At 37.4% G+C, this 19,659-nt stretch overlaps 6 protein-coding genes across 8 annotated transcripts; 5 read left to right on the top strand and 1 right to left on the bottom strand.

The window, feature by feature from the left end:
- The first annotated feature begins 817 nt into the window (after positions 1 to 817).
- Positions 818 to 2,442, top strand: LOC123014417 (facilitated trehalose transporter Tret1-like). The gene is made up of 2 exons (XM_044413533.1): positions 818 to 1,037; positions 1,084 to 2,442. Exons 1-2 carry the CDS (start codon positions 983 to 985, stop codon positions 2,397 to 2,399), a joined length of 1,371 nt encoding a protein of 456 aa, XP_044269468.1. The 5' UTR covers positions 818 to 982; the 3' UTR covers positions 2,400 to 2,442.
- Positions 2,443 to 5,143: 2,701 nt separating this feature from the next.
- On the top strand, positions 5,144 to 8,406 carry LOC123014866 (facilitated trehalose transporter Tret1-like). 2 transcript variants are annotated; one of them, XM_044414160.1, is made up of 3 exons: positions 5,471 to 5,615; positions 5,678 to 5,817; positions 6,943 to 8,406. In XM_044414160.1, exon 3 carries the CDS (start codon positions 6,969 to 6,971, stop codon positions 8,295 to 8,297), a length of 1,329 nt encoding a protein of 442 aa, XP_044270095.1. In that variant the 5' UTR covers positions 5,471 to 5,615; positions 5,678 to 5,817; positions 6,943 to 6,968; the 3' UTR covers positions 8,298 to 8,406. The 2 variants fall into 2 exon arrangements, with proteins under 2 accessions (XP_044270094.1, XP_044270095.1); XM_044414159.1 differs by lacking the exons at positions 5,471 to 5,615; positions 5,678 to 5,817 and adding an exon at positions 5,144 to 5,460.
- On the top strand, positions 8,296 to 16,028 carry LOC123014867 (facilitated trehalose transporter Tret1-like). Of its 2 annotated transcripts, none has more exons than XM_044414162.1 (3): positions 8,296 to 8,341; positions 11,359 to 11,456; positions 14,615 to 16,028. In XM_044414162.1, exons 2-3 carry the CDS (start codon positions 11,402 to 11,404, stop codon positions 15,982 to 15,984), a joined length of 1,425 nt encoding a protein of 474 aa, XP_044270097.1. In that variant the 5' UTR covers positions 8,296 to 8,341; positions 11,359 to 11,401; the 3' UTR covers positions 15,985 to 16,028. The 2 variants fall into 2 exon arrangements, with proteins under 2 accessions (XP_044270097.1, XP_044270096.1); XM_044414161.1 differs by lacking the exon at positions 8,296 to 8,341 and adding an exon at positions 10,399 to 10,664.
- A 62-nt stretch (positions 16,029 to 16,090) lies between these two features.
- On the top strand, positions 16,091 to 17,929 carry LOC123014865 (U4/U6.U5 tri-snRNP-associated protein 2). The gene is made up of 4 exons (XM_044414158.1): positions 16,091 to 16,261; positions 16,309 to 16,359; positions 16,405 to 16,665; positions 16,715 to 17,929. The coding sequence occupies exons 1-4, from the start codon at positions 16,186 to 16,188 to the stop codon at positions 17,842 to 17,844; spliced, it is 1,518 nt and encodes a 505-aa protein (XP_044270093.1). The 5' UTR covers positions 16,091 to 16,185; the 3' UTR covers positions 17,845 to 17,929.
- On the bottom strand, positions 17,856 to 19,224 carry LOC123014868 (leukocyte receptor cluster member 1 homolog). The gene is made up of 2 exons (XM_044414163.1): positions 18,765 to 19,224; positions 17,856 to 18,715 (listed from the first exon to the last, which is right to left on the bottom strand). Exons 1-2 carry the CDS (start codon positions 18,785 to 18,787, stop codon positions 17,869 to 17,871), a joined length of 870 nt encoding a protein of 289 aa, XP_044270098.1. The 5' UTR covers positions 18,788 to 19,224; the 3' UTR covers positions 17,856 to 17,868.
- Positions 18,505 to 19,620, top strand: LOC123014869 (FAD-linked sulfhydryl oxidase ALR). Its single transcript, XM_044414165.1, has 3 exons — positions 18,505 to 19,101; positions 19,152 to 19,363; positions 19,416 to 19,620. Exons 1-3 carry the CDS (start codon positions 18,991 to 18,993, stop codon positions 19,576 to 19,578), a joined length of 486 nt encoding a protein of 161 aa, XP_044270100.1. The 5' UTR covers positions 18,505 to 18,990; the 3' UTR covers positions 19,579 to 19,620.
- The last annotated feature ends 39 nt before the right edge of the window (positions 19,621 to 19,659 follow it).

Genomic DNA, 19,659 nt, shown 5'->3' with positions numbered 1-19,659 from the left:
AATAAAAAACTATTTCTGAATGTGGATTACTAAAGTTACACTCACTAAGAGAGTTTTTGTCACTTTTTTTTAAACCCAAGTTTATCCGTCATGGTAAAAGTAAAAACGCTTAGGCGCAAAAATAGAATTTTTTCTCTATGGTAAGTGATCACTTTTGTGACGTTTCAGGATAAATTTATTTAACTTAGTTATGAATAATTTTGAGTCTCCATTTTCTCGATTCCGACAATATAAATTTTTTAGAATCTAATATATCTACACTGACAAAAATCATAAAAATTATCTTAAAGAAAACACTAACATAAATAAATTTTATCCAAAATAAAGTGTAATATTTTCAAAAATTTCACTTCCTGTAATACCGGAAATGATTATTTCAAATAAAAAGCTATGTTTCTGAATGTGGATTACTAAAGTTATCACTTTTTCTTAAACCCAAGTTTATACGTCATGGTAAAAGTAAAAACGCTTAGGCGCAAAAATAAAAAAAATTCTCTAGGGTTGAAAAAGTGATCACTTATGTAACGTTTCTGGATAAATTTATTTAATCTAGTTATGAATAATTTTGATTGTAGATTTTCTCGATTATGACTATATTTTTTTTAAATCGGAACAACCTGTGTATACCGAAAAAGAATTAACAATTTTTTTTTTCTCTCAGTAACAATGTCAGATTTGGACATAATTTAAAAACCACCTGTATTTAAGTAACAAAATTAACATTCAAATATTTATCACCTGTTATCAAGTTTTATCACGTTTTAAAAATTCACGGCCACTTTGCCCGTAAAAAATAGCAGAAACCCCAAAGACCGTTAACCCGTTCTTGATCCCGCATCACCCGTCCTTCATCAAATTAATTACCACTTCGCGTACTTTTCCTTGCGTCCATCTATTTAAGAGAGCCACCCGAGTCAATTGACCAGTTGTCCGATGATGCGTTCGATTCCAATTAACTCAACCAAACTCATGTGATTCGAAAATGCAAATTTCGGTGCACAAGAACCGGATCTACCAGTACATGGCCGCCCTCACAGGTAAAACCCCCTCTAACCACCCCCTCACTCTACCCTCCCCCTTCAGGCACTCTGGGCATCATCTCCAGCGAGATGCACTACGGCTGGCCCTCCCCCTCGCTCCAAATCCTCTACAACGGCACCGACAAACTCAAGATGGACGAAACCGAAGGCTCCTGGCTCACCATCATGCCCTTGGTGGGCGCCATCCTGGGGGCCCTCATCACAGGCCTCGTCATCGACATTCTCGGCCGAAAACGGCTCATTTTGCTCTCCTCCATCCCGTTTTTCATCTCCTGGATCACCATTGGATTCGCGGAAACTTCAATCTTGCTTCACGTGGCGAGGTTCTTGGCCGGGTTGACCGATGGGTTATCCTTCACGGCAGTCCCTATGTTCCTGGGGGAAATCGCAGAGCCCAGTATTCGGGGCCTTTTGAGTTCCATGTGTCCCGTCTCCATCGTAATTGGACTCCTCTTGATCAACATCCTCGGGAGTTACCTCAGTATTTCCACAGCGGCCTTTGTCTCATCAATAATCCCAGTGATCCTCCTGGTAACCTTCATCTGGATCCCGGAAAGTCCCTATTTTTTGTTGATGAGGGGGCGTTACGATGACGCAAGGGTTAGTCTCCAGAAATTCAGGGGGAGTACCGATGTGGAAACCGAATTGGAACGATTGGCGAAAGCTGTCAAGGAACAAAACGAATCCACCGGAAAAATCTCGGATTTGGTCACGTGTCCCAGTAACCGGAAAGCCGTTTTCATCGCGTTGGGACTCCGGAGTGTTCAACAATTGACCGGAATCACCGCCATCACCTTCTACTGCCAGAGGGTGTTTAAGGAGAGCACTTTTATGGCCCCGGAAATCGCAACGATTATTTACTTCACTGTTCAGTTGGTTATGTCGGCGATTTCGTGTCTCATGGTGGACATTTCGGGGCGAAGGCCCCTCTTGATCATCTCCCTCTCGGGGACTGCAGTCACTCTCCTCATCAACGGGACTTATCTCTACATCAAGAATTGCACGAAAATCGACACCAAAGACTTCGATTTTGTCCTTTTGGCGGCTCTTCTGTGCTTTATCGTCATTTTCAGTCTGGGGTTGCAGACGATTCCGCTGCTTATCATGTCGGAGATGTTCCCCACGAATGTCAAAGCCTTCGCCCTGTGCTTGGCCGATATCTATTTCAGTGTGATTGCGAGTGTTATCTCGAAATTTTTTGACGGGACGAAGACTGCCTTTGGGATGCATGTCCCGTTTTACACTTTTACAGTTTGTTGTGTTTTTGGTTTGGTTTTTATCATTCTTTGTGTCCCTGAAACCAAAGGACGAACTCTTGAAGACATTCAGAGGTTCCTCAAAGGGGAAATTAGGATGTAAGAATTGTGTCAAGTACAAACTGATCTAATAAAGATTTTTCTAACTTGTGAGTTTCATTCGCAAAAATAGAACAAACCTTGATCGAAATAAATTCAGGAAGATTCGGTTGAAGGTCCGGACAAGTTGAAATTAATTGGTTTTTAACTCGAACCAGACTTGGAAAAATACGGAATTAGTGTGATTATGCAATTAGTTTAATTAACCTTAATGCGAGTGATTGTTTATTTAGTTGAGAAAATCCTGAAACAAACACACTTTTCTGGTAACTCTAAAAATAGTCAGTTTTGTTGGTAATTATTTCCGACAACCAAGTAACAGGCAGGTGTCCAAAAATCCTCAACTAAATGTGTCAAGTGGACAAAAGCCAGGAATTTCCACTATGACGTCTCAAATTTAATGACGACATTGCACACAAACAATCACAAAGGTATAAATAGACTCATTTTTGTATTTTGATGAAAACAGACGCTTTATTGCATCGTGAAAGATATTTTTAGCACCACATTTGTGGTGAAGACAGAGTTTACAAAGGAAATTCGACACGTGTCATGACCATGAAACTAAGAACGAAGTCAATCACAAGGAGGAATAGAAATAGTGTTTTCGAAATATAAATTTTTAATTTTGAATAACTTATTTGCGTTTGAAAGAATTTTTCAGGTAAACAACGTTTTTTTGTTAAAGCTCTCAAAAACACATCAAACCGCTTATTATGTTATGATTTATTTCACAAAAATAGTGGTTAAAAATAAAAAGTAGTATCTAAAATAACTATTTGTGTCCGAAAAAAAAACCGTAAAATAGCTATTTTGGAAGTGTATACATAAAAACGTATTAGAAAACGATTTTAGAATTTCTCATATTTCACAATTTCTCAAAAACTTTATTTTCAAAAAAGTCAAATCGGTTTCTTTTGGTCTATAATGCTGTCTAAAGGGTTGACACCCTTAAAATTAACAAATTCTCGAGTTCAAAAAAACTTTTTCAAGTCACTGAACAAAAGTGGATATTTTGAGTTTTTTTAAATGAGTGAAAATTTTATTTTTATTTTTCCAAAATCGTGTAATCTATAACAATGAGAAAAAAAGTCAACTGAACAAACATGAAAAACCGAGAGGTAGGTAAATCATGGTGTACGGGGTGGTGAAATTAGGTACGTGAAAATTTAAAATTATTTATTATTTGTTTTGAATTATTTAGAATTATTGTTTGAAATTCTTTGGAATTCTTAAAAGTATTCATGCAAATGCATGAATTTTAAGTCTGTTGATTACTTGAAACGAGTAAAAAACGAATAGTACCGATCGACTTCCAAGATTTATTTCAAGTAAAAACAAAAAAAAAGAACTAAATCCCCAAAAAGTGTTAAAGACAGAATTAAGCGCAAAAAAGAGACACAGAAGAAGAAGAAGAAGAAAGTAATATTAATGTAGCGTAAAATATTAAAATTAATAATTTTTAGGTGGTATATTATGAAGCCAACTGGTATATCGGCAAAGTAATAGAAAAATGATGTAACAAATGGCAATTTAAAAACACATTTAAAAAAAAATGTTACCTACAGGTCCGCCAGAACTCGCGGCCCAGAGAAAAATATCATTTAAGGTAAGATACCACTGATACCAGGAACATGAAAAAAATGTTAAAAAAATTCTATTTATAAAAATTTCGAAGTAATGAGAGTTTAAATTTTGCACTTTGACTTTATTTATTTCTGTTGGAAAAATCATTTTCCAAGTTTTTGCTACAGGCTATTAGAAGAGGAAACAAGGAAGTTGTATCCTAAATTGTAGCTCTGTTTAATGCTATTGAGGCTTTTATTGGCAAAATTTTTGTACCTTTACTAAATAATTACAAAAAAATCATTAAATAGACATGAAAAAATGTCAAATTTTTTTGACAGATAAGTACCATTTTTTAAACACTTTCTCCATATTCTTGGTATCTTATCTAACTTGGAATTTTTATCTGGAGTGCAAGTTCTGACACACCCTGTATATAATTTATTCAGTCCTATTTTGTTCTGTTCAGAAGAAGTTAACTTAACTTTCAATAAAATAAGGAATGAATTAAAATAATTAATATTGAGTATGAAGACTTGAAACAGTCTGTGTACCTAATTGGCATTTTTGGATTTTATGTATTGTTTATTTTTATTTACATTATTATTATTTTACTTTACTAGAACATTTATTTACATCACGTTTTCAAAATAATTTTTTTTATGTTAATTGTGTTCACTTTCTTTAATAATAATACCATGTAGTTATTAAAAACAAAAGATTAGATAAAAAAGCAAAAGTCAAAAGTATAAAAAATAATTACAAATAGAGCAATTTTGATATACATATAAATATAATATGGAATATACGAGTACCCACATAGTAAAAAACTTACGCTAATAGGATAAAATGATATCAGAAAATTATTTAGTTAAGCACATACTATAAATATCACATCCACATCAGTTTACTTTTATTTTTTGGAATTATTTGGAATTATTTAAATTTATCGGTATAAATGGAATTATGGCGTACAAAATGTGCAGCGGTTTACCCCTAGTGGAAAACTTATTAAATTTCTTATTTTATTAGGAAATTAAACAATAAACTTCTTACGTAAACCGATACAAGGTAAACTAATAAATCTCGTTTAATTTTTTTTTAATTTTGTAGGTGCTGAAACTTTGACACATTATTTGGGGTCAAAGCCTTTCAAACACATTGCTGAAAAAATGCTGCCAAGGCTGTTCGATCTTCCCCCAAAAAATCGTTATTCTCACTGGTGATTTTGGCACATTTCCCTACAATTCGATCTCGCATGTTTCGAATCAGCTGTGCCGACTCGCTCACCAATTACTCCGGGTATTTTCCTGGCACTAGCTATTTAAACCCGCCGGTGGCCCACTCCCATTCATTCGTAAACCCTCTCTCAGCGCGATTATCATGTTGAAAAAAAATTCCAAAGGGACCAAATCCTAAAACAATGAAGATAGCCACGAGTTTCAACTCCAAAGTGCCCGAGGGCAAGCCCTTATGCCAGTATCTGGCGGCCTTCACCGGTGAGTTTCCTCTATTTTTCTTTATTTATGCGAAATTTGATTTTTTCGGTGCGCAAATTGACTCACCGAAAAAACCAGCCAAAACTCCCATTCGGCTATTCTTAAACCCGACTTGGATGCCAAACAAATATTTGATTTATGACCAACTCGTGGAGGTAATTTTAACCGCGTTTTTGGGAATAAAAAATTTAGAATTTTTGCTTTTTTGATTTATTAGTTTGTGGACGCGCCTGGTATAAAAGACGACGCCGAGACGTCTGTAAACTTGACCTTGAACTGTGATAATACTCCCATTACCCTCACAATTACTTCTGTGTAGTTTTTTATCTAACGAAGGGGCCATTTAATAAAATCAAGGTAATGAATGAAAACGATATATTTAACAGATAAAAAAATTAAACGCGCTTTTGTGATGTGTATCAAAAGAATGGACCTTAAAAGTGCAACTTCATGAAGGTTTTATTGCAGAAAATGTATTTTTGAAGAGTCTGTGAATAGTTTTTTAACTGAGCGCCATTTTGATTTTTTCTGTATAACTGGTTGCCTGTCCAACACTTTATTTTTTTGTTTAATTAAGAAAAATACGTGTGTGTAAAATCTTAATTAACATTGTTTAGTTACACAAATTGTAAAATTATTGTAACAAGTAATAACAATATTATTTCATAAAAGTCGGTGTATAACTGGGTGCCTATGCCAATAAAAACCATAAATAACATTCAACAGAATTACATTTTTGGATACAAAATTGTGTGAAAAAATGTCTTTTCTAAAATAAAATTAATCTGTTTCGTTATTTTTGCAAATTCTTTCTGGTTCGTTTTTATTAGAACACCCTGTATCTCATGAATGAATGGTTTGTTTCAATTTTGGTAAAAAGTTTTGAAAAGCTTTCATTTGATGTGCCACAAGTAGGGTAATGCTATATAAATTTTTAAAGTTGGGGTGCGTGGGGGTTACTGGGGGTGCTTTAAAAATTACGTCAAAAAATGTTCCCCTCGGAAACAAAATTCACCTGTTTCGGCGTTTTTGCAAAGTCTTTTTAGTTTCTGAGACATTTACGGTAGCTCGTTTTCATTGGGACACCCTGTATAATTTTTGACTTAATTTGTTGAATTTTAACGAAGGGGCCATTTTATAAAATCAAGCTAATAAATGATACCATGATAAAAAAATTAAACGCGCTTTTGTGATGTGTATCAAAAGAATGGACCTTAAATGTGAAACTTCATGAAGGTTTTATTACAGAAAATATATTTTAAAGAGTCTGTGAAAAGTTTTTTAACTGAGTGCCATTTTGATTTTTTGTGTATGACTGGTTGCCTATCTAACACTTCATTTTTTTGTGTAATTAAGAAAAATACGTGTGTGTTAAATCTTAATTATCATTGTTTAGTCACACAAATTGTAAAATATATTGTAAAAAATGATAATAATATTATTTCATAAAAGTCGGTGTATAACTGGGTGCCTATGCTTCAGGGACTTTGACAATCGTCACCAGCGGGATGCACTACGGCTGGCCCTCGCCCTCGTTGCCGGTCCTGGAGCGCCTGGAGAACTCCACCTTGACCATGAATCACTCCGAGGGCTCCTGGATGGCCGTCATGCCCCTGTTGGGGGCCCTCATCGGTTCGCTTCTCGCCGCCACCGTCGTGGACATCCTCGGCCGCAAACGTGCCATCCTCCTCACCTGCTTCCCGTTCTTCGCCGCCTGGATAATGATCGCCTTCTCGCACTCCCTTACCATTTTATACATCGCTCGTTTTATCGCCGGCATCGCCGACGGTTGGGCCTTCACCGCCGTCCCCATGTACATCGGCGAGATCGCCGCCCCCAAAATCCGGGGCCTCCTCGGTTCGGGCGTTTCCACGTCCTGGATCTTCGGTATTCTCCTCATCAACGCGATTGGGTCCTACTTGAGTATCACAATAACGGCGCTAGTCTCCTCCATAGTCCCAATTTTGACACTTTTAACCTTCGTTTGGATGCCCGAAAGTCCGTATTATCTAGTCATGCGAGGCCAAAAGGACGAAGCCAAGCGGAATTTGCAGCGTCTTCGTGGGTTGGAGGACGTGGAGGTTGAGTTAACAAGAGTCAGTTTGGCCGTCAAGGCCCAAACGCAAAACACGGGGAAATTCCTCGACTTGTTCGTCACGAAGAGCAACAGGAAGGCCGTTTACATCATAATGGCCCTCCGGGGGGCCCAGCAACTCAGCGGCACCACCGCCATCACCTTCTACACCCAACACATCTTCAAAGAGGCCGGAGACGACATCTCCTCCGAACTCGCCACTGTTATCTACTTCTCCGTCCAATTCCTCCTCACGATTTTGTGTTCAAGTATCGTGGATAAAGCCGGCAGGAGGCCCCTTCTTGTCCTGTCTTTGACGGGTTCGGCCTGCGCCCTCTTCCTCGAAGGCACCTACTTCTTCATCAAGACGCAAACTGCCATCGATGTCTCCCCCTTCACATGCATCCCCGTTATTTCCCTCATCGGGTTTGTGGTTTTCTTCAGCTCGGGGATGCAGTCCATCCCCATTTTGATGCTAGGGGAGTTGTTCCCAGCCAATGTCAAAGCCTTCGCCTTGTGTTTAGCCGATATTTACTTCTGTGTGATGGCCACAATTGTGTCAAAGTTCTTCCAAATTGTCAAAGACTCTTTCGGGATGTATGTCCCGTTCTATGCCTTCACCGGAAGTTGTCTCTTGGGGTTGGTCTTCATCGTGGCGTTCGTACCGGAAACGAAGGGGAAGAGTCTCGAGGAGATCCAGCAGTATTTGGGGGGGAAAACAGGAAAGGAGGGGGAGGAGAAGAGCGAAAGTGGAGAAGTGTGATAAGACTGATTTGTTGCCTACTTAATTGTTTTGTATTTTATACCGTGAGTTAAACAATATTTTTTCTATGAAAAAATAATTTTTATTAAATGTAAGTTTGATATAGCGATATTTGGGTTTGATTTTGCGTCTCAAAATTACAATTTTGCAAAATTTTATTAGCAAAAAAACAAGTTTCTATTACTTCCGGTTGTTGATAGCTTGACATTTCATTAGAAGCAACCAGTGTTGCCAGATCACAAAAATACAGGTGTGTCAAAGCTCGCGCCCCAGAAAAAAATTCTGTCAAAAACATTTGATATTTATTTTTGACATTTGACATTTTTTTATGACTATTTAATGATGCTGATAATCTTGTATATGCTTTTTTATAATTATTTAGTAAAGGTACAAAAATCTTGCCCATAAAAACCATAAATAACATTAAACAGAATTACAACTTCGGATACAAAATTGTGTCAAAAAATGTCTTTTTTAAAATAAAATTAACCCGTTTCATTTTTTTTCAAATTCTTTCTGGTTCGTTTTTATTAGAACACCCTGTATCTCATGAATGAATGGTCTGTTTCAATTTTGGTAAAAAGTTTTGAAAAGCTGACCGGTTTCGGCGTTTTTGCAAAGTCTGTTTAGTTTCTGGGATATTCGAGGTGGTTCGTTTTCATTGGGACACCCTGTATAATTTTTGACTTAATTTGTTGAATTTTTGGTTTGGTTAGTACACAAACGTAACAGCATTTTCGACCAAATTTTGTAGTTTCATGGCTTATTTTTGTCTTGATTTTGTTAAAAACTCGTTAAATCAAGTGAAACAAACAAAATAACAACAAAATCATTTCTTTTTGTGATTTTTTAGTATTTTTGGACAAAATTTTATGACCCTCTGGTTCCAAAACAAGCTATAAAATAATATCAGTTTCGATTTAAGTTTGTTATTTTTTAACATGTTAAACAAAAATTTTCAAATTTTTTTGTTATTTCAAAAACATTGAAAAAGGCAAAAATTACGCCATTTTTGGGCTTTTTTTTAACGAAATTATGCAAAATAATCGTTTTTCTTGGTGAAAAATGTAGAGCATTAGAAAAAGGTAAAAGTAAATAATTGCCATTTTTAACCTAGGTATTTGGTAAAATCTCTTAAAAAAACAAATATGTATTCATAACTATTTTTCATAGGTCAGGTCAGGTGGTTTTGCGATTTTTTTTTTGAGAAAATTTGGTACTTAACAATAATCAAAATTCGAGTTGAAAAACGTTTATTTTTGAGTTAATTTACAATGCATATCAGTAATTAAAAAATTAATGTATTAATTTCTTTTTTTTTTGCAACCGCAAAATTGAAACATTCATTCTTGGTCACTCGGTATATGTATTACATTTCCATAACGTGATCGTGGGGCTTTTGTGCCACTCATACCAACCAAAATTTGTTGATTTTTCCTCATTGTCATTGAAAAAGGCAAAAATTACACCGTTTTTAGTCAATTTTGTAAAATTTTTGGCTTGTTTTTAACGAAATTATGCAAAATAATTGTATTTCTTGCTGAAAAATGTTTTCTAATGTAAAGCATTAGAAACAGGCAATTTTAAACCTATTTGTTAAAATCTCTTACAACAAATATGCATTTATAATTATTTTTAACAGGTCAGGTCAGGTGGTTTTTCGATTTTTTTTTGAGAAAATTTGATGAAATAATTAAATTTCGAGTTGAAAAACGCAGAAAATTATCGAAAAGAAATAATGTATTAATTTCTTTTTGTAACCGCAGTTATAGGTAACTGTTTTTTTTCATTTCTAAAAATCACCAGATATTAGAATTTTACCAAAGTTTTCACCAAATTATCAGACTGGTATGAAAATCACCAAACTTGGTGAAGTGTCACCAGACCTGGCAACACTGGAAACAACAGAAAAAAATGCTGTGTTGCCAACTCAAACATTCATTCTTGGTCACTCAGTATATTACATTTGCATAACGTGACCGTGGGACTTTTGTACCACTCATACCAACCAAAATTTATTGAAAAAAATAATTAAATCCCGTTGCTGCAACTCGCTCCTCTGGTAGTTTTCCACTCGACGTCACATTCTGGCGAATCTACAAGCATTGACAATAACCCGAAAATAGAAGGACGGCCAAGTTCAAAATAGCCATTTTTCTGCACCGATTTAGTGCGTATTGAGTTTGTTTTTCGTGGATGCTGGAGGCCACAATCAACACTCTAAACTTCTAAACCTCCACGGCGATGATTTGAGTGAAATTGCACGCAGACGTTGAACGACACTCACTCGAACTGGTTGGAAGTGGTTTCATTTCAAAAATTTTCTTTGTGTTTAGTTTCAAAAAATAAATTTTATTTTTGTTGTGGGTAAGTCAAAGTTTGGTCTTTTGTGGTGCCGCCCTGTCTGGAATTTATCGATTACGATGAGATGTCCAAGAATTTTAATTCGATTTGAGGGAGAATTGAAATGTTAATTTTTTTGTGACTCTCATAATCATAAATTTTAATAATTGATGCTGTCGTCCACTAGGTCAGGGCCGGACTGGTGAATTTTAATATTGGATTGACTTGCGTCAAATTCTATCGATTTTCCTGCAGACAAGTCTCTCATCACCAATATTAAAATAATCACAAAAAACGAAAAAATGCTTGTGGGTTAGTGATAAGGCGCGCATGCATAATTAAAATCAACAAGTTTTGTTCATTTTGCAAGTAATAAAACCGTGTCAGGTTTAAGCAAATTCGTGACCCCTGAAATTTAGAAAAATCACGAATCCGTTGACCCAAGTCCGGTCCTGCTCCGGCACGAGCTTCGCACACTTGATAATTCCAATATTAACAAAGATTCAAATCCAAGGCTACTCTCAAGGTAGAAAGATGATCAAAATGAAGCTATTATCACATGAATAATTAAAACCGAAATGAGTCAATTTCACCGGAAACCGAAGATAACTGTCTTTTGCTATCGCAAATTCCGGATTTTTGACTCAGGAGCTTGGAAAGTTTGCAAATCGTGCTCGCGACCTTGATTAGCGCAGGTTCTCAGTGGTGCTTTTTCCAGAGACTCAGTTCGTGCGGAGCCTTTAGACGGGATAGAAGACAACATGACGTCAGAAACGAAGGGTAGTCCCCTTTTGCAGTACATTGCCGCTGTCACAGGTGAGTTTGATCGATTTTCTTGCTGTTTATTGATTCGTGTCAACTTGTGAAAGTTTGCAAAATGCAAAAATATTCAAATGTGGCCGAATTTTTTTTTTTTAATGAGGTCAACGCTTGGGGTAACGTTTGGAAAACAAAGGTGTTTTGTTTCGATGACTAAAGAGTACGCGACTTGCGGATAAACAATTAATTCAAATATGGGTTTTCTGGAAATTTCCATTACGGTGCGACTTGCGGATTGATACTTAACTGTTTTTTTTGACCACACTGTAATTACCTTCAGCTATCTTTCGTAATACAATTTGGTTCGTAAAGTAATTATTTTAATAGGTGGCTTTTTATTTAATGCATTCATCTCGAGATTAATTCGGTATAATAAAGTGATAAAGTTTTTTGTAACAAAATGAGCAAAAATGCTGGGTAAATACTCGATCGTATGACCTACATTATTAAATAAAAAATTGGGTGTGATAAGAAAATTCTAAAACTTAGTTAACTTAACTTATTTTTTTTACTGAAACAACAATAATAATTATGTTATGTTATTATATAATTTAATAATATAATTTTTAATTAATTAAAAAAACGAGCAAAACAAGCAATAAAATAATATCAATTTCGATTTAAGTTTGTTATTTTTTAAAACAAAAATTTTCAAATTTTTTTGTTATTTCAAAAACATTGAAGAAGGCAAAAATTACGCCATTTTTAGCATTTTGTTGAATTTTTGGCTTGTTTTTAACGAAATTGTGCAAAATAATTGTGTTTCTTGGTGAAATATGTACGTATTAGATAAAACATTAGAAAAAGGTAAAAATAAATAATTGCCAATTTTAACCTATTTGGTAAAATTTCTTAAAAAACAAATATGTATTTATAACTATTTTTAATAGGTCAGGTCAGGTGGTTTTTCGATTTTTTTTTTGAGAAAATTTGATGAAATAATCAAATTTCGAGTTGAAAAACGTAGAAAATGATCGAAAAAATACAAAAACAGTGTTGTTTATTTTTGATTTAATTTACAATACGTATCAATAATTAAAAAATTAATGTATTAATTTCTTTTTGCAACCGCAGAGTTATAACAGTTTTTTTTTTCATTTCTAAAAAATCACCAGATATTAGAATTTTACTAAAGTTTTCACGAAACTTGGTGAAGTTTCACCAGATCTGGCAACACTGGAAGCAACAGAAAAAATACTTTGTTACCAACTCAAACATTCATTCGTGGTCACTCGGTATATTACACTTGCATAACGTGAACGTGGGGCTTTTGTGCCACTCATACCAACCAAAATTTGGTGATTGTTCCTTACTGTTATTTCAAAAACATTCTTAAACAATTGAAAAAGGCAAAAATTACGTACGCCGTTTTTTGTCTATTTTGTTAAATTTTTGGCTTGTTTTTAACGAAATTATGCAAAATAGTTGTGTTTCTTGCTGAAAAATGTATTAAGACGCTCGAGAAATGCAAAAATAATATAATTGCATTCATATAAATGAATGATGATCCACTTTAGAGACAGTCGATTTTCATTTTTTTAATACAGGGTGTTTTTTTAAATTGCCAAAAATTGAAACCACATACTTATTCTACATCGCAAAATAACACTAATTTGTCAAATAAACGTTTCATTTCGGATATACAGGGTGATAAAGTTTTATGATAAAAATTAAAATCTATTAGTTCCTCCAAACCCACTTTTAACCAATTTATGTGTTTTCAAAAAAATTTACAGGTTTTATGAACCACTAAAAGTGCTTATTTTTCGTCAATTACTTTATCTAGATTTTTATATTTTTGTACTAGTATTATTTTTCGATGTAGAATATGGGGTTGCAATTTTTCGCAATATTCGCAACAGTAAATAAAAATATTGTTAACATAACGTTTGAATATTTTTTTCCGTTGTACTTCTTCTTTCTATTTTCATTTTATTTACCTATTGTTTTTTAGTTTAAGTAACAAATATTTCTGTAAAAAAGTGACAGGGACTTATTATTTTTTGAGCAATAATTTGTATCAAAATAAAAATGAAAGATACAAGGGGACTCATTTAAAAATTGCAAAATTTCGTATTTGTTATGTTTTTCATCTTATTTTTTCAACTTTTCAGTACGGAATAAACCCAGTAAGTAAAATGAGCAAACAACCTTCCAAGAATAAACAATAACAAGAAAACATACCTCAAACAGTTGTTTATTTTGTCAACTTAATTTAATCATACTTAGATACTGAATATTAAATTATATCCGGACTGGTTTTTTCCACACATATTTTACACACAGTTTTTTGAAAGAGATAATTCAAGAATGTGAAAATTGATAAATTATTAATAATGAGAAAGGCTTTTAACACCAATCTTATCTTTGAGATATTGCAGCAATTGTTAATTTTTTTTATACTAATTTTAGTGTATTTAATGTTGGTAACAGACAAGTAAATTACTTTCAAAAAAACTTATCAATTTCCAGAATTTTCAGTGGCCAATTTGAAAAAAAAATTCATTTCTCGATTAACATTAACATTAAATGTGAGTTGAGTTGAATTTTTCACACTACTACCTGTCACCAACTAACGCAAAATTCCCTAAATTTAATTTTTTTTTCAGCATAAAAATTGCAAAATAGAACAAAAGAATTTCTCTCATTGATTTTAATATACTATTTCATAACCAAGACCAATTTTTTCTTAATTTTTTAATGTGGAAGATTTTTATTTGAGTTAGATATGGAAATTTTTTTTAATGTTTATTCTTTTTTTACTTCTTTAAGTTCCTATTGTGTGTTTTTCGAATAGGAAAAAAAACAAATTATAGATTTGATAGGTAATGAACATTTCTACCTACAACAATCTGGTCAAAACAAGTTTAAACCTAAACCAAAGCATTACAGGAAAAGATAACCCGTTTGGTTTTTTATTCAAGTTGTTTATTATTAATGATTTATTGTATAATCATCACTCGAGTCATCAACAAAAGAACAGCTGCTTGAACTGAAGGTCTCTACCTGAACCCGAAAATTCCCATAATACACCCTACCTGTTTTTTATGTCGAAATTTGATGACCCCAAAAAACCAGAATTCAATCTAAAAAATGCAATTCCTTGCAAAATAGAGAAACTCGCTTTCACAACTCAATAACGCAATGTTTTGCAGGCACCTTGGCCATCGTCACCGACGGCATGATCTACGGCTGGTCATCCCCCAGCCTCCCCCAGCTGAAAAACAACGCTTCTTGCACCGTTTGCATTGACGAAAACCAGGGCTCGAACCTGGCCGTCATGCCCCTCGTGGGGGCCGTCATCGGCTCGCTCACCGCCGCCACCATCGTCGACATCCTCGGGCGAAAACGCACCATTCTTGCCACCGCCGTCCCCTTCTTCCTCTCCTGGATCATGGTGGCCTTTGCTCGGAGTGTTGTCGTGCTCTACATCGCCAGACTCATCGCCGGCATCGCCGACGGGGTCACCTTCACGGTGGTCCCCATGTACATCGGGGAGATCGCCGACCCCCAGGTGCGGGGGATGCTCGGCTCCAGCTGCTCGGTGACCTGGATCGCCGGTTTTCTCATAATCAATGTGATTGGCTCGTATTTGAGCATCAAAACCACTGCCTTGATCTCCTCCGTGGTCCCCGCAATCCTCTTTATCACCTTCTTGTGGATGCCGGAGAGTCCGTACTATTTGTTGATGAGGGACCAGCCAGACGCGGCCCGGAGGGCCCTGGAAAGGTTCAAGAAGGGCAAGGATGTCTCCGGGGACTTGCACCGGATTCGCACTGCGATCCAGGCCGAGGAGAAGTCCCACAAAGGCCGATTCGTCGATTTGTTCCGGGTGAAGAGCAACCGGAAGGCGGTGTTGATCATCGGGGGGCTCCGGGGCTTCCAGCAGTTGGCCGGCACCACCGCTATTGCCTTCTACACCCATGAGATCTTCCAAACTGCCGGGGACCACATTTCCGCCCATTACGCTGTGATGATCTACTACTCCATCCAACTCGTCCTCACCATGTTTTCCTCGAGTATCGTGGATAGGGCCGGTCGAAGACCTCTGCTGCTCATCTCCATGGCGGGCTCGGCTTTGGCCCTCTTCGTCGAGGGGACCTATTTCTACATTTTGAACGAAACGTCCATAGATACTAGCTCATTTTCGATCGTGGCCGTTGTAGGGCTTCTAGCTTTTGTGATATTGTTCAGTTTAGGGATGCAGTCGATCCCGATTTGCATGTTAGGGGAGTTATTCCCCACAAACGTGAAAGCTTTCGCGCTTTGCTTGGCGGATGTTTATTTCAGTGTGATGGCCACAGTGGCCTCGAAGTACTTACAAATAACTAAAGTGGAATACGGACTACATGTCTCGTTTTACGGTTTCGGGGTTTGTTCACTTCTTGGACTAGTTTTTATTTATTTCTTCGTGCCCGAAACCAAAGGAAAGACCCTCGAAGACATACAGAAAAAACTAAGAGGGGAAGTCGACGACTACGATGAAAAAACCACCGAAGAAGAGAAAGTTAGTCTCAAAGCGTAACCCATTGTAATTTTATTTTGTTTTGAATAAAGTATTTTTATAATTTTGCGTGAACTGCCTTTAACCGGTTCAGTGTGAACGGCACTTTATTTCAATGCCATTGACACAGTGACAGTAAATATAACCTCAAACTTGCGGAAACACTACAAAAACAGCTTTTGCGTAACCTAATCTCACATCAATCAATGAAACGTGACAAAAATGGAAATAGATGATGAACCCGTCATGAAAAAACCCAGGACTGAGGGGCCCCAAACCGAATCAAACGTCCCGAAACGTAGGTAAACATAACCTCGAAAACGTTAATAAATCGTCCAATTTTAGCCGAAATTGAGCCCGAATCTGACAATTCGCCCCCACAAAGTGATAAGAAAGGTACTAGAAGTGGCCGAAGTGCGTTTGTTTACTCGTGTGTTGCAGGTGTGAAGCCCCCAACCCACCGACTTTGCCCCTATTTGGACACCATTAACCGGCAATATCTCGATTTTGACTTCGAGAAACTGTGCTCAGTGTCACTGACCCGCATCAACGTTTATGCATGTCTCGTTTGCGGGAAGTATTTCCAAGGCAGAGGCACAAATACCCATGCTTACACACATTCGGTGGCTGAAGGCCACCACGTTTTCCTCAACTTGCACACCTTGAAGTTTTATTGCTTGCCCGACAATTACGAAATTATTGGTAACAATATTGAGTAACAAAGCGATTTTTCTGATAAGTCAGTCCCTAGATTCGTCCCTCGATGACATTAAGTATCTCCTAAACCCCACATTCACCGAGGAACATATCAGTACTTTGGACAACAGCACGAAGATGTCTCGGGCCATCGACGGCTCCCTCTACATGCCCGGCATCGTGGGCTTGAACAACATCAAAGCCAACGACTACTGCAACGTTGTTTTGCAAGCCCTTTCGCGAGTGGTCCCCCTTCGTAATTACTTCCTGCGCGAGGAGAACTACAGCAAGATCCGACGCCCCCCTGGCGACTCCTCCTACCTCCTAGTGCAGCGCTACGGCGAGCTCATGCGCAAGTTGTGGAACCCCCGGAATTTCAAAGCGCACGTGTCCCCCCACGAAATGCTCCAAGCTGTGGTCTTGTGGAGCAAGAAACGGTTTCAGATCACGCAACAGGGGGACCCCATCGACTTCCTCTCCTGGTTCCTCAACGCCCTACACCGGGCCCTCAACGGAAACAAGAAGAAAAACAGCTCGATTATCTACCAATCCTTCCTCGGAAACATGAAAATCTACACGAGGAAAATCCCCCCGACGGAGCTCGACGACAGACAAAAACGCATGCTTTTAGCCACCCCCGAGTACCAGGAAATCATCACGGAATCCCCCTTTTTGTACCTCACCTGCGACTTGCCTCCACCGCCCCTTTTCATCGATGAATTCCGGGAAAATATCATCCCCCAAGTGAATTTGTATCAACTACTCACCAAGTTTAACGGACAAACCGAGAAGGAGTACAAGACTTACAAGGAAAACTTCTTGAAGAAGTTTGAAATCACGCGATTGCCCCCTTATTTGATCTTGTACATCAAGAGGTTCACGAAAAATACCTTCTACGTGGAGAAAAACCCCACAATTGTGAATTTTCCGGTCCGGAATGTCGATTTTGGGGAGTTTCTAACACCGGAAATTAGGGCGAAACATAAACACACGGTTTATGACTTGGTCGCGAATATTGTTCACGACGGGGAGCCCGGAAAAGGCACTTACCGGGTTCATATTTTGCAAAAATCGACCGGAAAGTGGTACGAGATGCAGGACTTACATGTCACGGATATTTTACCACAGATGATCACCCTGACGGAGGCCTACATACAAATTTATGAGCTAAGAGTAGAAAAATAACGAAATAATTTGTCTCAATTCGATTTATTTATAATTCTGCCTCGCCAGTTCTGGATTAAACTGATTATTGTACTTTTTACCAACACTTTGGGGCTTTTCTTCTTCGGTTTTCTCTCCTCGCAATTTCGCCAAAAGTCCTTCAGTCCGCTTCCTCTCTTCTCTCTCACGTTTCAACCTCTCCATCCTCAAAACTTCCAATTTGCGTTTCTTCTCAAAATCGGAATCGGACTCAGAATCATCACTGGAATGTTTCTTCCGTTTCTTCTTCTTTTTGTGTTTCTTACTCTTCCTCTCCTCACTGCTACTCCTCTTTTTGGCCTTCTTTTCAATCGTTTTAAGAGTCAGGGCTACGGCTCTATGCACGGGTTCTTGACTCTTCTTCACGCCCCCAGAATCCCCCAGAAACTTCTTCATGACACTTAGAGGATCCTCCCGAAGCTTGCTTTTGAGCCCAACTTCGGTCTTATCATTTCTAAACCTGTCTGGTAGTTCATCGTACCAGTTTTTCTTCCCCAAAGCCTCATTCGTGTCTTGCCCCAAGTAAGTCAAGTAACCGATCTGTTTCTCATACTTTTCTTTCTCTTCCTTGACTTCTTTTTCGTGTTCTTTATTCGTGGTTTGGGTTTCTGCAATGCCTTCTTCGACTTCTTGGAAGAAGTTGACATGGGTGGTTTGTGCGGGGGCTTCCTCTTTACTCAAGGGAATAAAATCGTTAGTGGGGACACGCTCACGCGCCTTTTGTCTCAATAACTCGGTTCGGGCTTCCCGTTCGGCTAATTTGGCTCGATTTTCTCGCGCTTTTTCTTCTTCAGCTGCTTTGGCCTCGTCCCTCCGCACCCGCGCAATGTTGTCTTTCGAGCGGACATGCCATCTGGAAACTCACTCCTAAACCAAATTTATTACCAAACCCAATAATTTACCTTTTCTTTGGAAGGATATTCATTTTTATGACTCTACGCTGTGTTTACATTTCTTCTGTCATTTAAATGTCAGATTGACATTTATTGTTGTCCTTGTCTGGCTCGTCACAAACCGTATCTTGCATCTCTTTTAATGGTTAATTTTGACATCAAGTAAGGTGACATTTCGATTTTTGCACCACTTAACCAATCTTGCATTTATTTGAAAAATTATGCATTTGATATAATGTCACGCCGGCCTTCGCCCCTCGATACCGAAAAGTGTCGTCAATGTTCAAGTTTTTCAGACTATGCGAAAATCGCACGACGCAAAGCTTATGAAGAAAGTTCGGGAGAAGTGAGCCCCTAAAATGGGTGAAACCCTTATTGAAAATGCACCATTTTTAGGTGTCCTCGACCACAGGCCCGGGGACATTTCGTAGTGATTGTCCCTTAGATAAGGATGAGCTGGGGCGCAGTTCGTGGGGACTCCTCCATACAATTGCCGCTAAATACCCTGAAAACCCCACCAGGACTGAAGAGAAAGACATGGCTAATTTTTTTACATTGCTTTCTAAGTTTTATCCGTGTGATTTTTGTGCCGAAGATTTTCGCAAAGAGTAACAAGAATGTGACTTGGAAGATTGAATTTTACTGTTTTTCTTGTTCCAGACTTAAAGTGGATCCGCCTCAAACTGCCTGTCAGGAAGACCTAAGTCAGTGGCTTTGTAGATTGCATAATAGAGTTAATAATAAGATAGGAAAACCTGAATTTGATTGTTCAAAAGTTAATGAGAGATGGAGAGACGGCTGGGCTGACGGGTCCTGTGATTGACCATAGTGTTTGTTAGTAGTCTTAATAAACTAGGTAATTACAGTAAAATGTCGTTTTACTTGCCTTTTGGAAAATATTTTG

This window comes from Tribolium madens, unplaced genomic scaffold, assembly GCF_015345945.1.
Source record: "Tribolium madens isolate multiple individuals breed KSU strain unplaced genomic scaffold, Tmad_KSU_1.1 Scaffold_97;HRSCAF=244;Tcas5.2_LG3a, whole genome shotgun sequence".
NCBI classification, from domain to species: Eukaryota; Metazoa; Arthropoda; class Insecta; order Coleoptera; family Tenebrionidae; genus Tribolium; species Tribolium madens.
The sequence above is the reverse complement of the archived record's forward strand: the minus strand, read 5'-3'. Positions and strand labels throughout refer to the sequence as shown.

What these genes read in the sequence shown, in the direction of transcription:
- LOC123014417 (XM_044413533.1), top strand. Translation starts at nt 983, where the DNA reads ATGCAAATTTCGGTGCACAAGAACCGGATCTACCAGTACATGGCCGCC. An exon ending in GTACATGGCCGCCCTCACAG is followed by an intron (nt 1,038 to 1,083) that starts GTAAAACCCCCT and finishes CTCCCCCTTCAG; the next exon opens with GCACTCTGGGCATCATCTCC.
- LOC123014866 (XM_044414159.1), top strand. Translation starts at nt 5,385, where the DNA reads ATGAAGATAGCCACGAGTTTCAACTCCAAAGTGCCCGAGGGCAAGCCC. An exon ending in GTATCTGGCGGCCTTCACCG is followed by an intron (nt 5,461 to 6,942) that starts GTGAGTTTCCTC and finishes CCTATGCTTCAG; the next exon opens with GGACTTTGACAATCGTCACC.
- LOC123014867 (XM_044414162.1), top strand. Translation starts at nt 11,402, where the DNA reads ATGACGTCAGAAACGAAGGGTAGTCCCCTTTTGCAGTACATTGCCGCT. An exon ending in GTACATTGCCGCTGTCACAG is followed by an intron (nt 11,457 to 14,614) that starts GTGAGTTTGATC and finishes AATGTTTTGCAG; the next exon opens with GCACCTTGGCCATCGTCACC.
- LOC123014865 (XM_044414158.1), top strand. Translation starts at nt 16,186, where the DNA reads ATGGAAATAGATGATGAACCCGTCATGAAAAAACCCAGGACTGAGGGG. An exon ending in CGAATCAAACGTCCCGAAAC is followed by an intron (nt 16,262 to 16,308) that starts GTAGGTAAACAT and finishes GTCCAATTTTAG; the next exon opens with CCGAAATTGAGCCCGAATCT. An exon ending in CCCACAAAGTGATAAGAAAG is followed by an intron (nt 16,360 to 16,404) that starts GTACTAGAAGTG and finishes CGTGTGTTGCAG; the next exon opens with GTGTGAAGCCCCCAACCCAC.
- LOC123014868 (XM_044414163.1), bottom strand. Translation starts at nt 18,787, where the DNA reads ATGAATATCCTTCCAAAGAAAAG. An exon ending in AATATCCTTCCAAAGAAAAG is followed by an intron (nt 18,716 to 18,764) that starts GTAAATTATTGG and finishes GTGAGTTTCCAG; the next exon opens with ATGGCATGTCCGCTCGAAAG.
- LOC123014869 (XM_044414165.1), top strand. Translation starts at nt 18,991, where the DNA reads ATGTCACGCCGGCCTTCGCCCCTCGATACCGAAAAGTGTCGTCAATGT. An exon ending in ATGAAGAAAGTTCGGGAGAA is followed by an intron (nt 19,102 to 19,151) that starts GTGAGCCCCTAA and finishes CACCATTTTTAG; the next exon opens with GTGTCCTCGACCACAGGCCC. An exon ending in GCCGAAGATTTTCGCAAAGA is followed by an intron (nt 19,364 to 19,415) that starts GTAACAAGAATG and finishes TTCTTGTTCCAG; the next exon opens with ACTTAAAGTGGATCCGCCTC.